Source organism: Choloepus didactylus, chromosome 4 (assembly GCF_015220235.1).
Source record: "Choloepus didactylus isolate mChoDid1 chromosome 4, mChoDid1.pri, whole genome shotgun sequence".
Classification (NCBI taxonomy): Eukaryota; Metazoa; Chordata; class Mammalia; order Pilosa; family Megalonychidae; genus Choloepus; species Choloepus didactylus.
This window is the reverse complement of record NC_051310.1, coordinates 104420063-104444716: the sequence shown is the minus strand read 5'-3', so window position 1 is coordinate 104444716 and position 24654 is coordinate 104420063. Positions and strand designations below refer to the sequence as shown.

The 24654-nt window shown below is 39.0% G+C and overlaps 1 protein-coding gene across 2 annotated transcripts in view; it reads right to left on the bottom strand.

The window, feature by feature from the left end:
- NPTN (neuroplastin) overlaps positions 1–23035 on the bottom strand; it is a 96316-nt gene extending 73281 nt beyond the window's left edge. Inside the window, exon 1 of one of the 2 annotated variants that reach the window (XM_037833476.1) lies at positions 22865–23035. In XM_037833476.1, the coding sequence (XP_037689404.1) occupies positions 22865–22955 (91 nt within the window). In that variant the 5' untranslated portion in view covers positions 22956–23035. The remainder of the gene's footprint in view (positions 1–22864) is intronic. The other variant, XM_037833477.1, reaches the window with a different exon arrangement.
- Between the last annotated feature and the right edge of the window lie 1619 nt (positions 23036–24654).

Here is a 24654-nt window from a genome sequence, read left to right as displayed (position 1 = left end):
CTTGCAGTAATGCGTCAAAATGACGAACACAAAGGAAAAGAGGAGAGGCACCCTCTGTATGTTTTCTAGGCCTTTTAGAAAACATGGAGTTGTTCCTTTGGCCACATATGTGAATCTACAAGAAAAGTAATGTTGTAGACATCAGGGTAATGGGCACCGTTCAAAAAGGAATGCCCCACCAACGTTACCATGACAAACCTCAGGAGTCTACAATGTTACCCAGCGTGCTGCTGGTATCGTTGTAAACAAACAAGGGCAAGATTTTTGCCAAGAGGATTAATGCATGTGTTGAGCACTAATATAAACACTCTAAGAGCCAAGATAGCTTCCTGAGACCTGTGAAGGAAAATGATCAGAAAAAGAAGGGAAAGGTACATGGGTTCAACTGAAGCGCCATTCTGCTCCACCCAGAGAAGAACTTTGTGAGAACCAATGGAAAGGAGCCTGAGCTACTGGAACGTATTCCCTACGAATTCACGGCATAAGAGGTGTAACAAAGAAATAAAAAACTTGTGGATTGTAAAATAATAAAATTAAAAAAATAAAAGGGGTCTAATATCCCACACATTAAAGATTTCAAATTACATAAACATTCCATAAACTACAGAACACAGAGCTAGCTTTCAAACAATATATTAAAAAGTAAACCAAGATAACCAAGCCAGTATTGGTGGAAGAGAGAAAAACTTATCAAGCACATACTTGTGCCAGGTTCCATACTAAGCACTTTATGTATGCAATCTCATTCTAACCACCACATGGTGAGGTGTGTTTTTATTCCTAATAAACAGTTAAGGAAGCAGGCTAAGAGAGATTAAGAGACTTGCCAAAAACAGGATTTCAATCCAATTTCTCAGGCTCCAAATTTCATATTATAATTCTTTAGTAAAGAAGATGAAAACCGGGGCCCCACAGAAGGTTTTCTTTAACCAGCTTTCAGAGTTTTCAGTCAATGCATGTTATCTCCAGTTTAGCAAACAATACCTGCCTACCCCCAGCGACCAATGAGTTTGCAAGTCCTGCTTAAATTCATGTTAACGAAAAGAATAAAGACAAGTGAATAGCTGCTCCCCTTGCTTTCCATTCCTAGAAGAGGTGTGGGTTTCACCAGTGGTAGCCCAAGGGACCAGGTTCTGTAAGCCTGTACTACTGGATACTTCAAAGTTCAGGAACAAAATGTAGATTTTCAATGGAGGCCATTCTGCCTTTTGTGGGACGTTTTGGAAATTTGTGGAGGTATTTTTGGTTGACACAATGAGGGGACACTACTAGCATTTAGTGGGCAGGGACCAGAGATGCTTAATATACCACAAAGGAGGGAAAAATCTTGCACAACAAAGAACTGTCACTCTTCCTACATAACTTTCAAATGACATTCAAGTAGATGAAAAACTTATTCTGAGCCTAGAACCTAACTGCTTAAAATATAACACAAAGTATTCTTGCATAGTTTTTGTATTAGTTAAGGTTCTGTAGGGAAACAGAATCAACGAGAGATATCTATAAATACAAGATTTATAAAAGTGTCTCATGCAACTGTGGGGATGCACTAGTCCAAATTCCATAGGGTAGGCAGCAAACGGGCAACTCCAACGAAGATGTTCAATGAACTCCTCAGGCAGCGAACTAGCAACTTTGAAGAACATGTTCAATGAACTCCTCAGGGATGAACTGGCAACTTCGAGAACTCCTCAGAAAACACTTTGCTGGTCAGCAAAAGAGGAAGTGAAGATCCTCTGTCTGGCTTAGAAGTCTTCAACTGATTGGATTAAATCCAGCTGACTGCATTCTCTCATTGTGGAAGACAGCCCTTGGATGAAGTCATCAGTCACAGCTGCAGCCAATTGACTGATGATTTAACAAACCAGTCTTCTGGTTTACTGCAGCCACAAACGTCCTTGCAGTAACGGTTAGGCCAGTGCTTGCTTGAACAGATACCTGGCCAAGGTGACATATGAACCTAACCATCACAGTTTTACTCATCAATTTTCCAGGAATGCAATTACTGGGTAAAATGAGGATAGACTGTACTTTGTTTCATTTGGAACTTTACCAAGAGTTGTTCACCTTTTCAGAAAATCATGCCACCTGTGGTATTTGAATCACCATTCCAGCACACCTGTATGAATCTGGCAGCCATCACATTCTTGATTTATCTACATATGGGTATAAACAGCAGGCTACTTCATTGTATATCCATGTCTGAGCATTTACATACTGAACTAAGTATTTTATTATGAATTATCTTCCTTTATTTTCTCCTTTACATTACATTGAGGGCATTATATATTTTTTTTCTTTAATAATGTGTGTAGGTAGGTCAAAACACCAATAAATTTCATTTTGAGATAGTAAAAGGGGAGTTACAAAACCTTGCTATAAAAAGAGGACACAAGAGGCGGGGCAAGATGGTGGACTGGTGAGCTGTATGTTTTAGTTACTCCTCCAGGAAAGTAGGTAGAAAGCCAGGAACTGCTTGGACTGGACACCACAGAGCAATCTGACTTTGGGCATACTTCATACAACACTCATGAAAATGTCGAACTGCTGAGATCAGCGAAATCTGTAAGTTTTTGCGGCCAGGGGACCCGCGCCCCTCCCTGCCAGGATCAGTCCCGTGGGAGGAGGGGCTGTCAGCTCCGGGAAGGAGAAGGGAGAACTCCAGTGGCAGCCCTTATTGGAAACTCATTCTACTGATCCAAACTCCAACCATAGATAGACTGAGACCAGACACCAGAGAATCTGAGAGCAGCCAGCCCAGCAGAGAGGAGACAGGCATAGAAAAAAAAAAAACAACACGAAAAACTCCAAAATAAAAGCAGAGGATTTTTGGAGTTCTGGTGAACACAGAAAGGGGAAGGGCGGAGCTCAGGCCTTGAGGCGCATATGCAAATCCCGAAGAAAAGCTGATCTCTCTGCCCTGTGGACCTTTCCTTAATGGCCCTGCTTGCTTTGTCTATTAGCATTTCAATAACCCATTAGATCTCTGAGGAGGGCCCTTTTTTTTTTTTTCAATCCTTTTTTCTTTTTCTAAAACAACTACTCTAAGAAGCCCAATACAGAAAGCTTCAAAGACTTTCAATTTGCGCACGTCAACTCAAGAGCAGAACTAAGAGAGCTCTGAGACAAAAGGCAATAATCCAGTGGCTGAGAAAATTCACTGAACACCACAACTTCCCAAGAAAAGGGGGGTGTCTGCTCACAGCCACCATCCTGGTGGACAGGAAAAACTCCTGCCCATCGCCAGCCCCATAGCCCAGAGCTGCCCCAGACAACCCAGTGTGACGGAAGTGCTTCAAATAACAGGCACACACCACAAAACTGGGCGTGGACATTAGCCTTCCCTGCAACCTCAGCTGATTGTCCCAGAGTTGGGAAGGTGGAGCAGTGTGAATTAACAAAGCCCCACTCAGTCATCATTTGAGCAGACTGGGAGCCTCCCTACACAGCCCAGCAGCCCAGAACTGCCCTGGGGGGACGGCACTCACCTGTGACATAGCACAGTCATCCCTCAACAGAGGACCAGGGGGTGCACGGCCTGGAAGAGGGGCCCACTTGCAAGTCTCAGGAGCCATACGCCAATACCAAGGACTTGTGGGTCAGTGGCAGAGACAAACTGTGGCAGGACTGAACTGAAGGATTAGACTATTGCAGCAGCTTTAAAACTCTAGGATCACCAGGGAGATTTGATTGTTAGGGCCACCCCCCCTCCCCGACTGCCCAGAAACACGCCCCACATACAGGGCAGGCAACACCAACTACACACGCAAGCTTGGTACACCAACTGGGCCCCACAAGACTCACTCCCCCACTCACCAAAAAGGCAAAGCAGGGGAGAACTGGCTTGTGGAGAACAGGTGGCTCGTGGACGCCACCTGCTGGTTAGTTAGAGAAAGTGTACTCCACGAAGCTGTAGATCTGATAAATTAGAGATAAGGACTTCAATAGGTCTGCAAACCCTAAAAGAACCCTATCAAGATCAGCAAATGCCACGAGGCCAAAAACAACAGAAAATTATAAAGCATATGAAAAAAACAGACGATATGGATAACCCAAGCCCAAGCACCCAAATCAAAAGGCCAGAAGAGACACAGCACCTAGAGCAGCTACTCAAAGAACTAAAGATGAACAATGAGACCATAGTACGGGATATAAAGGAAATCAAGAAGACTCTAGAAGAGCATAAAGAAGACATTGCAAGACTAAATAAAAAAATGGATGATCTTATGGAAATTAAAGAAACTGTTGACCAAATTAAAAAGATTCTGGACACTCATAGTACAAGACTAGAGGAAGCTGAACAACGAATCAGTGACCTCGAAGATGACAGAATGGAAAATGAAAGCATAAAAGAAAGAATGGGGAAAAAACTTGAAAAAATCGAAATGGACCTCAGGGATATGATAGATAATATGAAACGTCCAAATATAAGACTATTGGTGTCCCAGAAGGGGAAGAAAAGGGTAAAGGTCTAGGAAGAGTATTCAAAGAAATTGTTGGGGAAAACTTCCCAAATCTTCTAAACAACATAAATACACAAATCATAAATGCTCAGCGAACTCCAAATAGAATAAATCCAAATAAACCCACTCCGAGACATATACTGATCACACTGTCAAACACAGAAGAGAAGGAACAAGTTCTGAAAGCAGCAAGAGAAAAGCAATTCACCACATACAAAGGAAACAGCATAAGACTAAGTAGTGACTACTCAGCAGCCACCATGGAGGCAAGAAGGCAGTGGCACGATATATTTAAAATTCTGAGTGAGAAAAATTTTCAGCCAAGAATACTTTATCCAGCAAAGCTCTCCTTCAAATTTGAGGGAGAGCTTAAATTTTTCACAGACAAACAAATGCTGAGAGAATTTGCTAACAAGAGACCTGCCCTACTGGAGATACTCAAGGGAGCCCTACAGACAGAGAAACAAAGAAAGGACAGAGAGACTTGGAGAAAGGTTCAGTACTAAAGAGATTCGGTATGGGTACAATAAAGGATATTAATAGAGAGAGGGAAAAATATGGCAAACATAAACCAAAGGATAAGATGGCCGATTCAAGAAATGCCTTCACGGTTATAACGTTGAATGTAAATGGATTAAACTCCCCAATTAAAAGATATAGATTTGCAGAATGGATTAAAAAAAATGAACCATCAATATGTTGCATACAAGAGACTCATCTTAGACACAGGGACACAAAGAAACTGAAAGTGAAAGGATGGAAAAAAATATTTCATGCAAGCTACAGCCAAAAGAAAGCAGGTGTAGCAATATTAATCTCAGATAAAATAGACTTCAAATGCAGGGATGTTTTGAGAGACAAAGAAGGCCACAACATACTAATAAAAGGGGCAATTCAGCAAGAAGAAATAACAATCATAAATGTCTATGCACCCAATCAAGGTGCCACAAAATACATGAGAGAAACACTGCCAAAACTAAAGGAAGCAATTGATGTTTCCACAATAATTGTGGGAGACTTCAACACATCACTCTCTCCTATAGATAGATCAACCAGACAGAAGACCAATAAGGAAATTGAAAACCTAAACAATCTGATAAATGAATTAGATTTAACAGACATATACAGGACATTACATCCCAAAGCACCAGGATACACATACTTTTCTAGTGCTCACGGAACTTTCTCCCGAATAGATCATATACTGGGACATAAAACAAGCCTCAATAAATTTAAAAAGATTAAAATTATTCAAAGCACATTCTCTGACCACAATGGAATACAATTAGAAGTCAATAACCATCAGAGACTTAGAAAATTCACAAATACCTGGAGGTTAAACAACACACTCCTACACAATCAGTGGGTTAAAGAAGAAATAGCAAGAGAAATTGCTAAATATATAGAGATGAATGAAAATGAGAACACAACATACCAAAATCTATGGCATGCAGCAAAAGCAGTGCTAAGGGGGAAATTTATAGCACAAAACGCATATATTAAAAAGGAAGAAAGAGCCAAAATCAAAGAACTAATGGATCAACTGAAGAAGCTAGAAAATGAACAGCAAACCAATCCTAAACCAAGTAGAAGAAAAGAAATAACAAGGATTAAAGCAGAAATAAATGACATAGAGAACAAAAAAACAATAGAGAGGATAAATATCACCAAAAGTTGGTTCTTTGACAAGATCAACAAGATTGACAAGCCCCTAGCTAGACTGACAAAATAAAAAAGAGAGAAGACCCATATAAACAAAATAATGAATGAAAAAGGTGACATAACTGCAGATCCTGAAGAAATTAAAAAAATTATAAGACGATACTATGAACAACTGTATGGCAACAAACTGGATAATGTAGAGGAAATGGACAATTTCCTGGAAACATATGAACAACCTAGACTGACCAGAGAAGAAATGGAAGACCTCAACCAACCCATCACAACAAAGAGATCCAATCAGTCATCAAAAATCTTCCCACAAATAAATGCCCAGGGCCAGATGGCTTCACAGGGGAATTCTACCAAACTTTCCAGAAAGAACTGACACCAGTCTCACTCAAACTCTTTCAAAACATTGAAGAAAATGGAACACTACCTAACTCATTTTATGAAGCTAACATCAATCTAATACCAAAACCAGGCAAAGATGCTACAAAAAAGGAAAACTACCGGCCAATCTCCCTAATGAATATAGATGCAAAAATCCTCAACAAAATACTTGCAAATCAAATCCAAAGACACATTAAAAAAATCATACACCATGACCAAGTGGGGTTCATTCCAGGCATGCAAGGATGGTTCAACATAAGAAAAACAATCAATGTATTACAACACATTAAAAACTCGAAAGGGAAAAATCAATTGATCATCTCAATAGATGCTGAAAAAGCATTTGACAAAATCCAACATCCCTTTTTGATAAAAACACTTCAAAAGGTAGGAATTGAAGGAAACTTCCTCAACATGATAAAGAGCATATATGAAAAACCCACAGCCAGCATAGTACTCAATGGTGAGAGACTGAAAGCCTTCCCTCTAAGATCAGGAACAAGACAAGGATGCCCGCTGTCACCACTGTTATTCAACATTGTGCTGGAAGTGCTAGCCAGGGCAATCCAGCAAGACAAAGAAATAAAAGGCATCCAAATTGGAAAAGAAGACGTAAAACTGTCATTGTTTGCAGATGATATGATCTTATATCTAGAAAACCCTGAGAAATCGACGATACAGCTACTAGAGCTAATAAACAAATTTAGCAAAGTAGCGGGATACAAGATTAATGCACATAAGTCAGTAATGTTTCTATATGCTAGAAATGAACAAACTGAAGAGACACTCAAGAAAAAGATACCATTTTCAATAGCAACTAAAAAAATCAAGTACCTAAGAATAAACTTAACCAAAGATGTAAAAGACCTATACAAAGAAAACTACATAACTCTACTAAAAGAAATAGAAGGGGACCTTAAAAGATGGAAAAATATTCCATGTTCATGGATAGGAAGGCTAAATGTCATTAAGATGTCAATTCTACCCAAACTCATCTACAGATTCAATGCAATCCCAATCAAAATTCCAACAACCTACTTTGCAGACTTGGAAAAGCTAGTTATCAAATTTATTTGGAAAGGGAAGATGCCTAGAATTGCTAAAGACACTCTAAAAAAGAAAAACGAAGTGGGAGGACTTACACTCCCTGACTTTGAAGCTTATTATAAAGCCACAGTTGCCAAAACAGCATGGTACTGGCACAAAGATAGACACATAGATCAATGGAATCGAATTGAGAATTCAGAGATAGACCCTCAGATCTATGGCCAACTGATCTTTGATAAGGCCCCCAAAGTCACTGAACTGAGCCATAACGGTCTTTTCAACAAATGGGGCTGGGAGAGTTGGATATCCATATCCAAAAGAATTAAAGAGGACCCCTACCTCACCCCCTACACAAAAATTAACTCAAAATGGACCAAAGATCTCAATATAAAAGAAAGCACCATAAAACTCCTAGAAGATAATGTAGGAAAACATCTTCAAGACCTTGTATTAGGCGGCCACTTCCTAGACTTTACACCCAAAGCACAAGCAACAAAAGAGAAAATAGATAAATGGGAACTCCTCAAGCTTAGAAGTTTCTGCACCTCAAAGGAATTTCTCAAAAAGGTAAAGAGGCAGCCAACTCAATGGGAAAAAATTTTTGGAAACCATGTATCTGACAAAAGACTGATATCTTGCATATACAAAGAAATCCTACAACTCAATGACAATAGTACAGACAGCCCAATTATAAAATGGGCAAAAGATATGAAAAGACAGTTCTCTGAAGAGGAAATACAAATGGCCAAGAAACACATGAAAAAATGTTCAGCTTCACTAGCTATTAGAGAGATGCAAATTAAAACCACAATGAGATACCATCTAACACCGGTTAGAATGGCTGCCATTAAACAAACAGGAAACTACAAATGCTGGAGGGGATGTGGAGAAATTGGAAGTCTTATTCATTGTTGTTGGGACTGTATAATGGTTCAGCCACTCTGGAAGTCAGTCTGGCAGTTCCTTAGAAAACTAGATATAGAGCTACCATTCAATCCAGTGATTGCACTTCTCGGTATATACCCGGAAGATCGGAAAGCAGTGACACGAACAGATATCTGCAAGCCAATGTTCATAGCAGCATTATTCACAATTGCCAAGAGATGGAAACAACCCAAATGTCCTTCAACAGATGAGTGGATAAATAAAATGTGGTATATACACACAATGGAATACTACACGGCAGTAAGAAGGAACGATCTCGTGAAACATATGACAACATGGATGAACCCTGAAGACATAATGCTGAGCGAAATAAGCCAGGCACAAAAAGAGAAATATTATATGCTACCACTAATGTGAACTTTGAAAAATGTAAAAAAAATGGTTTATAATGTAGAATGTAGGGGAACTAGCAGTAGAGAGCAATTAAGGAAGGGGGAACAGTGGTCCAGGAAGAACAGATAGGCTGTTTGGCGTTCTGGGGATGCCCAGAAATGACTATGGTCTGTTGGATTCTGATGGATGTGGTAGGAACAAGTTCACAGAAATGTTGCTATATTATGTAACTTTCTTGGGGTAAAGTAGGAACATGTTGGAAGTTAAGCAGTTATCTTAGGTTAGTTGTCTTTTTCTTACTCCCTTGTTATGGTCTCTTTGAAATGTTCTTTTATTGTATGTTTGTTTTCTTTTTAACTTTTTTTTTCATACAGTTGATTTAAAAAAGAGGGGAAAGTTAAAAAAAAAAAAAAAAGAAAGAAAAACAAGGAAAAAGAAAAAGATGTAGTGCCCCCTTGAGGATCCTGTGGAGAGTGCAGGGGTATTCGCCTAACCCACCTCCATGGTTGCTGGCATGAACACAGACATAGAGGACTGGTGGTTTGATGGGTTGAGCCCTCTACCATAAGTTTTACCCTTGGGAAGACGGTTGCTGCAAAGGAGAGGCTAGGCCTCCCTATGGTTGTGCCTGAGAGTCTCCTCCCGAATGCCTCTTTGTTGCTCAGATGTGGCCCTCTCTCTCTGGCTAAGCCAACTTGATAGGTGAAATCACTGCCCTCCCCCCTACGTGGGATCGGACACCCAGGGGAGTGAATCTCCCTGGCAACGTGGAATATGACTCCCGGGGAGGAATGTAGATCCGGCATCGTGGGACGGAGAACATCTTCTTGACCAAAAGGGGGATGTGAAAGGAAATGAAATAAGCTTCAGTGGCAGAGAGATCCCAAAACGAGCCGAGAGGTCACTCTGGAGGGCACTCTTACGCACACTTTAGACAACCCTTTTTAGGTTCTAAAGAATTGGGGTAGCTGGTGGTGGATACCTGAAACTACCAAACTACAACCCAGAACCCATGAATCTCGAAGACAGTTGTATAAAAATGTAGCTTATGAGGGGTGACAATGGGATTGGGAAAGCCGTAAGGGCCACACTCCACTTTGTCTAGTTTATGGATGGATAAGTAGAAAAATAGGGGAAGGAAACAAACAGACAAAGGTACCCAGTGTTCTTTTTTACTTCAATTGCTCTTTTTCACTCTATTATTCTTGTTATTTTTGTGTGTGTGCTAATGAAGGTGTCAGGGATTGATTTAGGTGATGAATGTACAACTATGTAATGGTACTGTAAACAATCGAAAGTACGATTTGTTTTGTATGACTGCGTGGTATGTGAATATATCTCAATAAAATGATGATTAAAAAAAAAAAAAAAAAAAAAAGGACACAAGATAGATACCCGACTTCACTTTCTATCACCTACCTCAGAGAGGCACGGAATGGGGGTAAGGTGTAATAGGGTGTCCTTGTGACTACACTTAATTTGAGGTAGAGCAATACTAGGAGGCAGGCTTCAAAGATTAAAGAAATTCACCATAAGCCTACTCTAGTAGAGAGGGATAATTAATTTCAAGAAAGCCTACTCTGCTAACAACCATCTAAAATGCACAGTTTTATTACACAGCCATCATTTCTCAGAAAAACCAACCTTAAAAATCTGGCCATTCTCATTAGTACTTTATTTTTCCTCTCTACTTTCCTATGAACTACCACAGTTGCAGTTAACTTATTTAGGAAAATATTTTATAAATACCAGGACCTATAACTCAAAAAGTTATACATAAATATACCTCCATTAAATGTAACAAAGGCGATACGCCAATGCTAAATGTATATGAGAAGGGGATATAGGGGAGTAATATGGGATTCTTGGTAGTGGTGTTATTTGCTGTCCTTAGTAGTATATTGTATTGTATGACATGTTATTTTTCTTTTTATCATTTTTTCTTATTGCTAAAAAAAAAAAAAAAAAAATTTTCTTGTAGCAATCAGTATGTTCAAATGCTGATTGTGGTGATAAATGTACAACTTTATGATGATACCATGAACAACTGATTGTACACTGTGGATAAATGTATGGTATGTGAATATAACTCTGTAAAATTGTAGGAAAATATATATATAGGAGTAAAAGTGTTGGAGAAAACATGGTGAGAGGGATGATGCCTCACCAATATGGACTAACTACAATGTGTAAACTCAGAATTGAATCTTAGAACATAGCCTAACGTGGACACAATAATTGTAATAGTCCCTAGATTGTAAGCTCTTACAGCAGTTAACTCTATCCCTGAAGTGTAAGGCCTATCTCTAAACTTTAAGATGCTGATCCCCTAGCATATGTTGTCACAAACACTGGGACTGGCGGTTTGATGTGCTGAGCCCTCAAGCATGGGACTTGCCCTTATGAAGCTCATTACCACAAAGGAGAGTCTAAAGTTGTATGTAGTGGTGCCTAAGAGTCTCCCCCTGAGTACCTCTTTGTTGCTCAGATGTGGCCCTCTCTCTCTCTAACTGAGCCATCTCAACAGGTGAACTCGCTGCCCTCCCCCCTACGTGGGACCAACTCCCAGGGGTGTAAATCTCCCTGGCAATGCAGAGTATGACTCCCGGGGATGAATGTGGACCTGGCATCGTGGGACTGAGAGTATCTTCTTGACCAAAAGGGGGATGCAAAATGAGACGAAATCGTTTCAGTGGCTGAGAGATTCCAAATGGAGTCGAGAGGTCACTCTGGTGGACATTCTTATGCACTATATAGATAACACCTCTTAGGCTTTAATGTATTGGAATAGCTAGAAGTAAATACCTGAAACTACCAAACTCCAACCCAGCAATCTGGACTCCTGAAGACAATTATATAACAATGTACATTACAAGGGGTGACAGTGTGATTGTGAAGACCTTGTGGATCACACCCCCTCTATCTAGTGTATGGATGAGTGGAGGAATGGGGATAAAAACTAAAGGACAGATGGGGTGGGATGGGGGGATGATTTGGGTGTTTTTTTTCACTTTTATTTTTTATTCTTGTTCTGGTTCTTTCTGATGTAAGGAAAATGTTCAGAGATAGATTGTGGTGACGAACGCGTAACTATGTTATCTTACTGTGGACAGTGGATTGTATATCATGGATGATTGTATGGTGTGTGAATGTATTTCAATAAAACTGAATTTAATAAAAAAAATGAAAAAAAAAAAGTTATACATATACACCACTTTACAATATAGCAGCTCATGAACATTTTTATATATGTATTACTTTTAATCTCACAAAAACCTGTGAATTAAGTAGTGTACTAATTTTAAAAATACCTTAGGGTCTAAAATAGAATTAGACAGGAATTTAAAGCTACTGCCAAATCCAATGCTCTTTCTAATCAACTACATTGCCTCACAAGACAGACTTTTTACCATAGGTTTTATTTATGTTTTACATTTACAATGGTGACAGTGTATCAACTTATTTACTCTGTTATATTGTCTCCAATTGACTTTAGGCATCAAATTTAAACTATACTAATTTCCTAGGAGAAATATTAATTTAATATTTCCCAAAATTGCCTTAAATATATTTCAAATAAGTATGGGTATAATTATGCTTCATGTTACTTAACATCATTCACCCTGGAACCTGTTTCACTGTTCAATTCTTATTATTCATAGCCACCACCATGGCCCCTGCCCCAACCCAAGGACAGAAGGTAGATCTCTTAGACTGATTTACTGATATACAGTGATACACCACTGGTCAAAAGATCTTACACTAAAGCTCATGAAACCATGATTTTTCTTAGTATTGGAATTTAACTGTCAAGAAATCACATACCCAGTCAGTAGATCTAATATCCACCTTTCTTGACTCTCTAAATAAGGTGGTTATAATTTAGCAAATGAAAATTATTCTGAATTGATTAGGAGGAAAAGGTTGTGGTCAGTCACATCTTCATTCATACCCTTTTCTTCTTCCAAACCTCCAAATCAAGAATACAAATACATACAATACAAATATATTCCAGGCCCCCAGGAAAAATTCTGAAAAAGGACAATCCTTGAACCTCTATCCCCAGAAACAAAGTCTAGTGAACTCTTTACAGCTTACACCTCTGAGTCTTAAACATCAACTGGAAGAATTTCATAATGTAGGTTTTCAATAACTAAACAAAAAGAAGTTGCTTATAAAGATTATAATAAATGGAATCCTCTTTTAAGTACTATAGACAAGTCCTAAAAGCTACTTTAATGGATTCCAAAGTTAATCTGCCATTTTTCTTGAATTGATAATCACAGAATTTTAAAGCTGAAAACAAAAATAATTTCTGACCCTTAAAAAGGTCTGGAAACCCCGTTTCATTTCACGTTTATTTTCAATAAAGCTTCTTATTTTCTTCTATTGAGCTCCTAAACTAGAAATAACAGGAACAAAAAAAGATCCTCCCTTATTTTATGAAGTCCCACTCAACCAGCTCTTTACCCTATTGCTGATGGATCTGACAATTAGTACAAATTATTCTGTTCTTCTGCTAGTTTCATTAAAATCATCTTGGTAATACTAAACCTATGCTTTTCTTCCCCGTGCTTTAGGCCATTGCTCTTGAATATAGCCCATCCATCTTTAGAGACTATCTAATTCCCTTACTTCATTTACACTGCTACCTTGAAGGTATTAATAGATAATCACATCCCCCCAGTGCTCCCTTTTCGTAAGTTTAGCTCCTTCAGCTTTTCTCCTAAATCTCATGCTACCAATGACATAGAATTTACATCTTTTCCTAAATGTGGTTAGAAAGTATTCTCTATTATTTGGAGTTCAATCCTGGTAAGAAAACTGTAACACTGTTAGCAGAACATTGTTTTGATGAGTGATCACCATGTTATTTCTCTAAGCAATTCAATGCAATTCATTGCAAACTATTTGAAACCTCTTTATACGTGCTCTTTTCCAGGCAGCAGTTCCCTGGTTTGCATTAAAGGCATTTATTTCATCTCCTTTGGTGAATGATTTGAGATTCAGCATTAATGAATATAATTTCAGTGCTGGAGCTGTGTGCTATTTTTTCCCAGTTGCTCTACAATGGTTCCCAATCTGCTAAACTTGTTTATAATAAAAAAATTCTAAGATAAATTTAACATATTCCTTCAATCTATGGATTGAAAAGTATTTCACAGATAGTTGCCAACACAGGATAGGGACATCTTGATCCAAGAAGCAATGTTTTAAAAAAAGAGAGAGAGATGGGGTGGGGCAGAAAGAAGGCTCCTGCTGCCTGAGGATATTAAACATGAAAGGCAAATAAATTGGTCGTTGACGATTATGCTTCCCCTCTCCCTCTCTTCCCCTGGCCAGTATTCAAGTCAATCCATACTCACCAGAAATGTACCTCAGACAACAGCATCAGAGTAGGCATTCAGCTAGGAATAAACAATAATGCTCCCAGTCCTGTACTCAACCAATAACTCAAAGAAGAAAGCAGAGAATAAGGAAAACAAGCTCTAATTTAAAAGCAAAGATAAGTATATATACTGGAAAAATTCATTTTGAATATGCTATTCTAATTTGTATGACTTCCCTTTTTTCCAAATTCAAGTAAGAAAAATATTATATAGTGACTAATGCATGAATTCAACAATGCTGTATTTTCTTTACTAATAAAGACTAGTAATGGTATATGCTGATATTACTGATGCCTCATGAAAATCCTTATCGTAAGTGATTACAAAATCATCAGACTATTCCGTGTTAACATGGCATTTAAAAAACAAAACAGAAAGCTACTCAATTCTTGAAAATGCCATTTTTCAAACTGAGACTCATGACCCATTAATAAACTGTGAAATCAATTTAGAAGGTCACAATAATTTTCTTTAAATGAAATAGAATTAAGAATTCATCATACAGAGTATCATTTCAAAAACATTATATATTTATATATACAGTCACAAAGAAAACCTCTTTCTTGATCTGTGTCACAGACAAAAAAGTCTGAAAGCCTTTTTTCTAAAGAGCATTTATTTTTTTCAAGTCATTTCAACATGATTACATGTGAACCAAATATTGTGTTTTACTAACATAACCTAACTTCACTAATTGCATTTCAGCTTCTGGAAGATTTTAGTTTGCAATGTAATTCTTAAAGTTCATTTTTAAATTAATAAACAGCAACAATGAGGCTGATAACTGCTGAACAAAATGATGGGTACATGGGGGTTTATTACATTATCTGTTCTACTTCTGTGTATGTTTGAAATTCTCTCTAACAAAACCATAAAAGAAAAAAGAAAGAAAAAAAAAAAACAAGGAAATGGGCCAACCTAGCAGATACAAAGAGGTATAATGACTAAGTTTATAAACTGAGACCCTTAGCACATTCTTTCTAAGGAATATCAGTCTAGGAACTTCCTCAGATTTAATTCAGGTAACACTTACGTTACCTTCATCAACTATTAAGGGACAGGTATAGATGTCTTAAATACATAAGGGACAGGAGAAACTAAGTCATGTATAGAAGACAAACCTCCTCAAAGGGATAACATAAAAATACCATTAGATTAGTTAAGTTTGCTACATTGTCTCTTCATTACCTCTTCAATACTCAACTACTTTTCAACCAACAGAGCTAACATAAAATATCTATCTACCTGGCAGGGATTTTCATTTCTTAATTATTTAATTCACACTGGCAATTTTCCCAGGAAGTTTAGCACGAGATCACTGTATAACAGACAACAAGCTGCTTTCCTTGAAACAAGAACTGTGTTGCCCCAAGTGTCAAACAGTGTATGCCTCAAGGTCAGTTTTTATTATTTCCAAAAGTAAGTTTCTAAAAATTATTTAAAACAGAAAGTATTACCTCTTCGGGCCCTTTATTCATTACAGGCAGTACCTAAGTTGTAAGGTCAATAGAATTGTCTAAACTTAGAACTGAAAAGGAATTGAGACATCATCTAGTTCAGTGATTACTACACTCAGGAAGAAAAGAAGAGTCAATAGCAAAACAATTTATATATGCAGGCACACTCTTACCTGTTTTTTTAAAACATATCTTATTGTATATGGAACACTGTGTCTTATTAGTGTTCTACCAGAAAAAGACTTCACATTTTGTCATGAATTTTATATTCATCACTTTTAGAACATGAGCATCCATTTGGATATGGTTAAAAGTACTGGTGCAATTTGGAACTTTATATTCTCTAATAATAGACTCTTACATAATATATAGAACCCTGACATTTTCAGAGTGATTTTACAACATCTCATTTATATTCCACTGTCCAGTCAATGTGAAGCAACAGTTGGATGTAATAATGAAATGAATCAAAATAAAACAAAGAGAAGTGAGGCATATCCAAATTGATGTTCTTCCAGAACATACCATAAAGCATACAATAATGTTCCAGTAATTAAGAGTATCTGGTAAAAAGATTAGTCTTAAAACATTCCAGAATTGTTTTCAGAAATGCAGCAGGTGTCTTAGGAACCTTAATTATGTCACCCAATAACTTACTGTGTGCAGATAAATGTAGACACACTTAGAAAATTCTTTAAATATTTAGTAAACCCCAGTTCCACATACATAGACCAAATTAAAAGTTCTGAGCAATCAGGTCAAAATAACCTCAAATTAATTAGGTTTGATTGATAAATGTGTATCTTTGTACATACACAAAAGCAAATAATAAAAAAGTTAGGCCTACTTTCAATTTCAGGAAACGCTGGAATTAGGTAAAATCTTTTGACTCTCCCCTCCTAAATAGAAAATAAACTCTTGAAAAACAGATACATTTTACTTTTATATATATTTACTTTTGTGTATTCAACCTTTTAAATTCAAGTATTAATACCAGAATTTAAAAACACTATAATAATGCTTTTACGTAGAATCACTGCAATATTTCACTTCAAATTAGGTGAGTTTATTTTTGTAGATAAACCACAAAATGTAATAGTTTATAATCAACTAATTTCACTTGAGAGATTACCTGACTTTCCAAAACTAATCCTTACTAGCTAAAATTAGGAATTCTGCCAAAAAAAAAAAACAAACACACAAAAACCTCACAAACAAGTTAAAAATGCACTGTCTAAGGTGCTTAAAATTAAACTCCATATTACCAATGGCATTTTTAAAAATTCACGTTAAATGATACAAGAAGTTAATGTTTTGTTTAAAGAGGCACACAGAAAGCCAAATCAATAGTTCACAGGGGGTGATTTTGCACCATTACTTTAATTTTGATTTGTGAAGTTACTTTAGAAATCCCTGGTCTATTTATTCTTTCTGACAGATTCTATTTTTCCAGATGCTCCTCAAACGAAGATTCATTCCTCATTCTTGCATACTGCTTCTCTCTTTGTACTACTGCAGCCTTTCTTCTATCTTTCCCTTTCTCTTATAGCTTCATTCTCTACTTCTGATTCTGTACAGATTGTGCTCTCACTGTAAGCAATAAATTGAATAGAATGCATCAGAAAAATTTTCACAGAATTCAACTTCTTCCAAAATTTCTTTGCATATAATTAAATCAAACTTTTATTGAATACTTCATGTATGAAATATCCAAGTCATTATTTTTCTAAATAACTCATTCTTACAGATATTAGTACCTTATCTCCTTCCTAAATTGTATGTTTTTAAAACCTTTACATAGATCAAGCAAAGTTCCAGATTTTACATATAAAACACCTTACTTTAAACAAAAAAACTGCCACTTCAAACTAATTAAATGAAAAACAGTGTCCAAATTAACAGCATTTTTCCAGTCACATCTGGTCACCTTTGAAGGCCGTTAAATAATTACTTTTCATTTAAAAAATAAAAATAAACATAATACAATAACATGTTGCCTTTTATTAATGTCTAAAGATTCACTCCACAAGAGAAAATGATTTCACATCAAAATCATTAATGGGGAAAAAAAAGGGGGGGGGATTCCTTTAAGACATGCAAAATCTGACTTGTAATGAATATCAAGCTTTATGGTAAATGGCTGGAATATTAAGCACATTTACACTTAAGGGTTTTTATTTCCTTGTTTTTTTTAAACCTTGGTATCTTTACAGGTTAAGCTCTATTATGTCTGGCAACACAAAAATCCATCCATATCTCTTTCTAACTTAATCCAGTAACTCACTGGAAAACAAAGACTCAAGAGACCAGAAACAGGTCCTGATGTAGTCACATGGCCTATCCCCCCAAGATTACTGATCAATCTCTTATGCCTAGTTGCCCCTTTATATGAGTAGCAACATTTTGGTCAGTTACCTAAGAAACTGAAGGCTTATGATCCCCTTATGTAGTCTTTATTCCAAGCAAACTACTACTTCTGGTCATTTTAATGTTACTTGGATCAATTATGTCAAAACCTATTGCTTAATATGTAGGATATCATTTGTGCCACAGCAGCTACAGATAAGATCTATCTTCTGCTCATTTCAATTCACCCAAAGAAGAGGTGCACAATCAATAGCAAATACACCTCTAAAAATGTACTCAGGGAGATAAAATTGCCAAACCAATGAAGCAAACACTTGGCAGAAAAGAAAAAGATCCATGAATCATTTACCGCAAATGCTGATACTGTTACAAAGCACACTGTTCACAATTATCTAGTATAGAAGCAAAATGGTTTCTTAAAATTTAGTTTGTTAATAATAAAATTCATTACTTATTTTCCCCCACTGAACAATGTTAATTATCTAATTTTGTATTTTCAGTATGAATATATCACCATGTTCTTCACTCCACATCTGTTCATTCAGCTACCATTTGTATTGTAACACTCCCACTGTGTGCCAGGCACTACACTGTTTCTCTTATTCGTGACAACAGTATTCTATGAAAAGGTGTTATCTGGCCCATATGAAAAAATATTTGGTTCAATGAAAGAAAAAGAAAGCCATGAAATCTCTCAGAAGGTGAAATGGAAATATAAACTTCTTCACCAAAACTTGCAATTGCAGAGGTGGTGCAGCTGGTCTAAAGCACAAATTTCTCTGTGCAGGCCTTTGAATGGCTTTTTTTTTTACTGTTATTTAAAATTATAGTGGGCACAAACATTGCGGACTGGCAGTTTGATGTCCAAACCCTCTATAATGGGACTTGCCCTTATGAAGCTCGGTACTGCAAAGGAGAGGCTAAACCTGCATATAATTGTGCCTAAGAGTCTTCCCCTGAGTGCCTCTTTGTTGCTCAGATGTGGCCCTCTCTCTCTAACTAAGCCACCTCGGCAGGTGAACCCCCTGCCCTCTCCCCTATGTGGGACCTGACTTCCAGGGGTGTAAATCTCCCTGACAACGCAGGATATGACTCCCAGGGATGAATGTGGACCTGGCATTGTAGGATTGAGAACATCTTCTTGACCAAAAGGGAGATGCAAAATGAAATGAAATAAAGTTTCAGTGGCTGAGAGGTTTCAAATGGAGTAGAAAGGTCACTCTGGTAGACATTCTTATGCACTAAATAGATAACATTTTTTAGATTTTAATGTATTGGAACAGCTACAAGTAAATACCTGAAACTATCAAACTCCAAATCAGTAGCCTGGACTCTTGAAGATGAATATATAACAATGTAGCTTACAACTGACGACAGTGTGAATGCGAAAATCTTGTGGATTGCACTCCCTTTATCCAGTGTATGGATGGATGAGTAGAAAAATGGGGACAAAAAACTAAACGAAACATAGGGTGGGGTGGGGGGGTGATTTGGGTGTCCTTTTTTACTTTTATTTTTTATTCTGATTCTTTCTGGCATAAGGAAAATATTCAAAAATAGATGACTGGGGTGATGAATGCATAACTGTATGATGGTACTGTGAACAACTGATTGTACACCATGCATGGTGTGCGAATATATTTCAATAAAACTGAATTTAATTAAAAAAAGTGACAATGAGCAATTAAGTGTTCAAAATATACAAGAAGAAAAATATATAATTAATAATACTTTTTAAAGGATGATAATAATAACAGCCTAAATTTAATGAGACTCACAATATGCTAAGCAGAAATCTAAGCGCTTTATGGCCATCATGTCATTTAATCCTCACATCATCCCTAGGGGATTCGCATTTATTATAAATCCCATTTTACAGATGAGGAAACTGAGGCTTGGAGATATTAAGTGCCTTACTCAAGATCACTCAGCTACAGGGTAGAAGAGCTGGGACGCAAACCCAGGTCAAGCAGAGTCCCAATCCGTGATCTTGATCACCATATTACTCTGCTTGGTTTACACCCATTCAGTTTTAGTCTAAAGTATATGAATATCTTATCAGGAAGGTTATTTTGGGGGGCAGGGTTCTAACTTTTAAATGAAGTACATTTTTGTTGATCCATACAAAACTCAACACCTTAAATAAGGATTTTACTTGAAATTGTGGTTTCAAGGCTAAATGTTTGCACGGCAAACAAAATCTACCCAAAGGAAAACTCAGAATCCTTATTGTAAGGGGTCACAGACTCAGAATTTGGGAGCTAGAAAGGGCCTTAAAGACCATCTACCCCAAATTCTTCATTTTAGGAATAATGAAACGAAGGCCTTTCAAAAAAAAAAATCTATATTCAATCTAAACTACCAAATACCCAATCCAGAAACACTTAAATTATTTTTCAAATGACCATTTTAAATAAATAATCTAATATTTCTAACATTTCAATGCCATACAGAGCATGGTATCCATTTCCAAAGCACCGTAAGAAAATACAGGACTATTATCAGCTGAAAGCTTAAATCTTATAAAAGAAAGCTATAAAATGGTATCCTTACCTATATGAACACAGAGCTCAAACTCAAAAATTAGCCATTTCTTCCTTGAATTAACTGAAATTCATTTGGGTCAACTGCCAGCTCAGCTTCACTTCATCAGTTACATCATGTGACTGAATTCAAGTTCATTTCAGGGAAAGGGCCGTACTACACTGTATTTAGAAAACATATCACTGAGAACAGCCAGATAAGTCTTTGTTGGCCCATCCAAAAACCTTACTTTTTGTTGCTAAGAAATCACAATTTCAACATACTATAAATCTTTGAAGAAAGCCATGCCAACACAGAGATTAACATGTTAAGATAAAGACTCTCACCTATTGCGCAAAATGAAACCATGCCATTCCACAAATCAAACAGCTGAAATTAGTTTTAGGCTTGTTTAAGTCATATTGTTAACAGATTAAAACCGACAAGACAAATCTGACTAACTTTACCCTGCCTTCCACAGTGACCTCATGCTTTGGAGGAAAACAGGAAAAATACCCAATATACTTAGCATATGCAATGCAACAGACAGAAAAATGTTCCCATCCTGACCCCTGCAGTAATAATCCAAGGCCATGAAGCATACATAAGATTTGCTGAGTTCTATTGGTACAAGAAACACTTGATTAACCAGATGCCTTTTCACTCCCTTATTGATGTATTTTCACTGTAATCTCCAGCATTTTAAGCCCAATTTCTTCTTGGAATGCTCAACTCCAATGGCTCTATCATTGACGTTTAAAGAAAATGTTATTTAAATTTCAGGTACTCTAATGGAGTAACTTTAAATTGTTCTGGCAAACAATTAAGAAACATTGAAGGACTAGCAAAAATGTATGGTTCACTCTCCAGTACTGACTTCTGATAACATTCTTTCACATAAAAATATTTTTAAAACATCTTAGTTTTAAAACCGTTTCCACAAGAGAAGAAACAAGTTCTTGATACTTCTCCTGTCATCTCCTAAGATCAGCTCAGCAGCTGAATTGTAACACACACCTTCAAGCAGGATCGGTTTTGTCTATATCCCTCATCATCATGATTCGCCAACATTTCTCCATCTTCCCCAAAAGGCTTCAAAGTTTAAAACCAATTCTCTCATTTCCACCTTACCCTGCGCACATCTCAGGGATTACTTTCATGTCCCTCAAAAATAATGTCTCTTGTCTTGAAACTTGTAGATCTCGAAAACCCACTTCCTCCACCTCCCTCCCAGTTACTGCTTTCAATTTCACCACTGCAGCTCCAGCTAGGTGTCCCTGCCTTCCCAAAGGCCCAACCAATATCACACAGCAGTTGCCACAACCCAGCTCCTCCCTTCCCTAATATTATCCTCCACACTGCAAACTAACATTACATCCCCGGCTTCCTGAATTTTACTCCCTTCCCTTATTTTTTGTCTTCCCCTCCCCCATCTCTATACCTAGGCACCCCTATTTCTCTAATAAATATTCCCCCTACTTCAGTTGCAACCCTTTCTCCACATCCTCTGCTCATTTTTCCTCTCCTTATTTAGAAACCCCTTTTTGCTCTCGCAACCACTACCCTAGAATGCCCAGCTCTTCAACCTCCTTAGCAAACCCAGCCCTCCCCCACCCATCTCGTTTAGAGCCACTGCTGCTCTTTCCAAGTTCCCCACTGCAGTAAACCCATTCCCTTAGCTTTCCACCCACTTTCCCTCCGCCCCCATATCCAAGGTCTCCGATTCTTTACTCCCTCCTTAGGGCTCTAGTACTCGGCTCACCATCAGTATTCTTCAGAACTCCCTCCCCCCAATTCCTCCTCCCTTATTTTTAAGGATGTCACCAGCCTTACGGAGCGGAGCCCCAGTAGATTTCCAGGCGAGCCGGACCGGCAGCCCACCCCAATCCTCGTCGCCTTGAATACAAATGCCTATCTTCTGCCGCCTTCTTTAGAAGCTGTACCCCCCTCCCCATTCGCCCCCGCAACTCCAGCTCCTCACACTGGCTTCCTCGGGTTCCTTTCCCCAACCTGGAGCGAGGAGCCCCACGATGGAGAGCCTCTAAGTCAGCAACAACTCAGGCTCACATCGGACGCCCCCTCCTCTCGGACAGGAGCCTCCTGTCCACACACCCGAGCCCCTTCAAACCCCCGACCGTCATCTCCTCCTTTCCGAACTGCAGTCCCTCCGGGCTCCGACGGTCCCCCCTTCTCCGGTTCCCGCACTTCCTCGGGTCCCGCACCAGCCCCTCTCCGGCCGCCGGCGCCCCTCAGCCCCCGCCCGGCCCGCCCCCGGGACCCCGCTTACCATTCTGAGCGGCGCCAGGCCCGGGGAGGAGGGAGCCAGAGACCAGCAACAGCGAGAGGGCCAGGGCGCTGGAGGGCGAAGAGCCCGACATCCTCCCTAGCAGAAGACGAAAAAGCCAATGGGTCGGGGCCGAGCCTGGGCCAGGGAGGGGAGGGGAGGGAGGGAGGGGGCGGGCGCGAGCGCGAGGGAGTGAGCGAGGGAGGCAGCAGTGGCTGGCCTCCGTCCTTCCCCGTCCTCCTCCTACAGCCGCAGCGCCCAAGCCTCGCGAGACTTTCGCGCCGGGCCGTGGGCGGCTGAGGAGCGACGGCGGCAAAGCTCGCGAGAAGAGACGGCCTCGACTGACATTCCCGCCTCTGGGACTCCGCGTCCCCGCCCCTGCAGAGGCTGATTGGTCTAGCCTGAGGTAGGTCACGTGCCAAGGGCACGTCTGCCCACGTGACAGAGCGAGGTGGGGTTGCGCCGGCTCACTTGGCACTGGGGAGCGCATAAGTTGGTATTCAGTTTACCCTTCTGTGAAACGGGATCGCCCATAAATAAAACCGAGCTTTGGCAGCATGATATATTTCCTCCACCCGTTCTGCCTTCCATTTGTTAGCGCTCTTGGCTGCAAAATTTCATAGACCACCGCCTCTTTTACGCCTTCCTTTCATTGTCCCCCGTCAAAATCCTGCTATATTTCTTCCTTCTGGACTTTGGCCACAGACCTCTACTGGCATCTGGCCGCAACCTCCCTTTCTCATCTCATGTTTCCACCACCCCCTCAGGCAGAGTGAAGCACTCCCTATGCCCTGAATAACCTTTGTGCTTCCTGCCTCCACATCTTCTCTGTCTGCCTGAAACGTCCTCCTTTTCCGCCCGTCCCCTGTTCTATTCCATTTTGGCCTTATTTTAGCTTTATAGCATCTCAGGATCTGACATCTGAGAGTTCAACTAGCCTAATTGCACGTCCTTAGACACTAAATTCTACAAGGAAGCCATATGCATATGCATTAACTTACATAAAGAATCTTCAGAAGCATTATAAATGCAAAGGACATTTATTGAGTGGAACTCAGATGAAAAGATGGTTCCAGCCCTCAGTTCACAGCCTAGTCTATCAGAGGAGTGAGGAAGGGGAAATGATAGCAGTACTCAGCAAAACAATCTATAGGAAAGGAGCCAGCAAAGCATTCTGGAATTTGATTGTCAGTATGGTCTCTACTCTTTGCTCCAAAGTTTGGGAAATGTTCTTCATACGCCTATTTCATGTTCTACCCTCAGCACTGTCAATTCTTAGTTGGCAAAGGAGTTTCTGTGACAGCTCATCCCTGATTCAGCAAGCATCCTGGGGAGTGTCTGAGGAGTGAAACTTCCAGGAGCCAAGTAAACAGCCCTGGTGATCTGACTTGATTCGAGAAACGGAGGAAAGGCATGTTTACCATCACCCTTGCAATCTTTCTCAAGAAAAAGTGGTCTCAGCTTTCAATAGGAACTGGACAGCTGGCAGTCCCAGATAGGCTTTGTAGCAAGAGCCAGAACTACAACTGTGGTGTGTTGTTGACTGAAGTGAAAACTACATATTCTTCAAGACCCCAGCAGTGAGTGACAAAAAAGTTGGCATGTAGCTCTGTCTGGACAAAAGCCATTACACAGACACCCATGTAAGATGGGTTACAGGGCTGCCTATGGCAGGATCAAGATTTCATCTGGTGGAAGCTTTGGTTGGATGCAACCATTCTGCGTCATAATTGCCATGAGCAACAACCCTATTTGATCCTTATAACAAAGGTAAGGTAGGAGGTGAGCAAAAC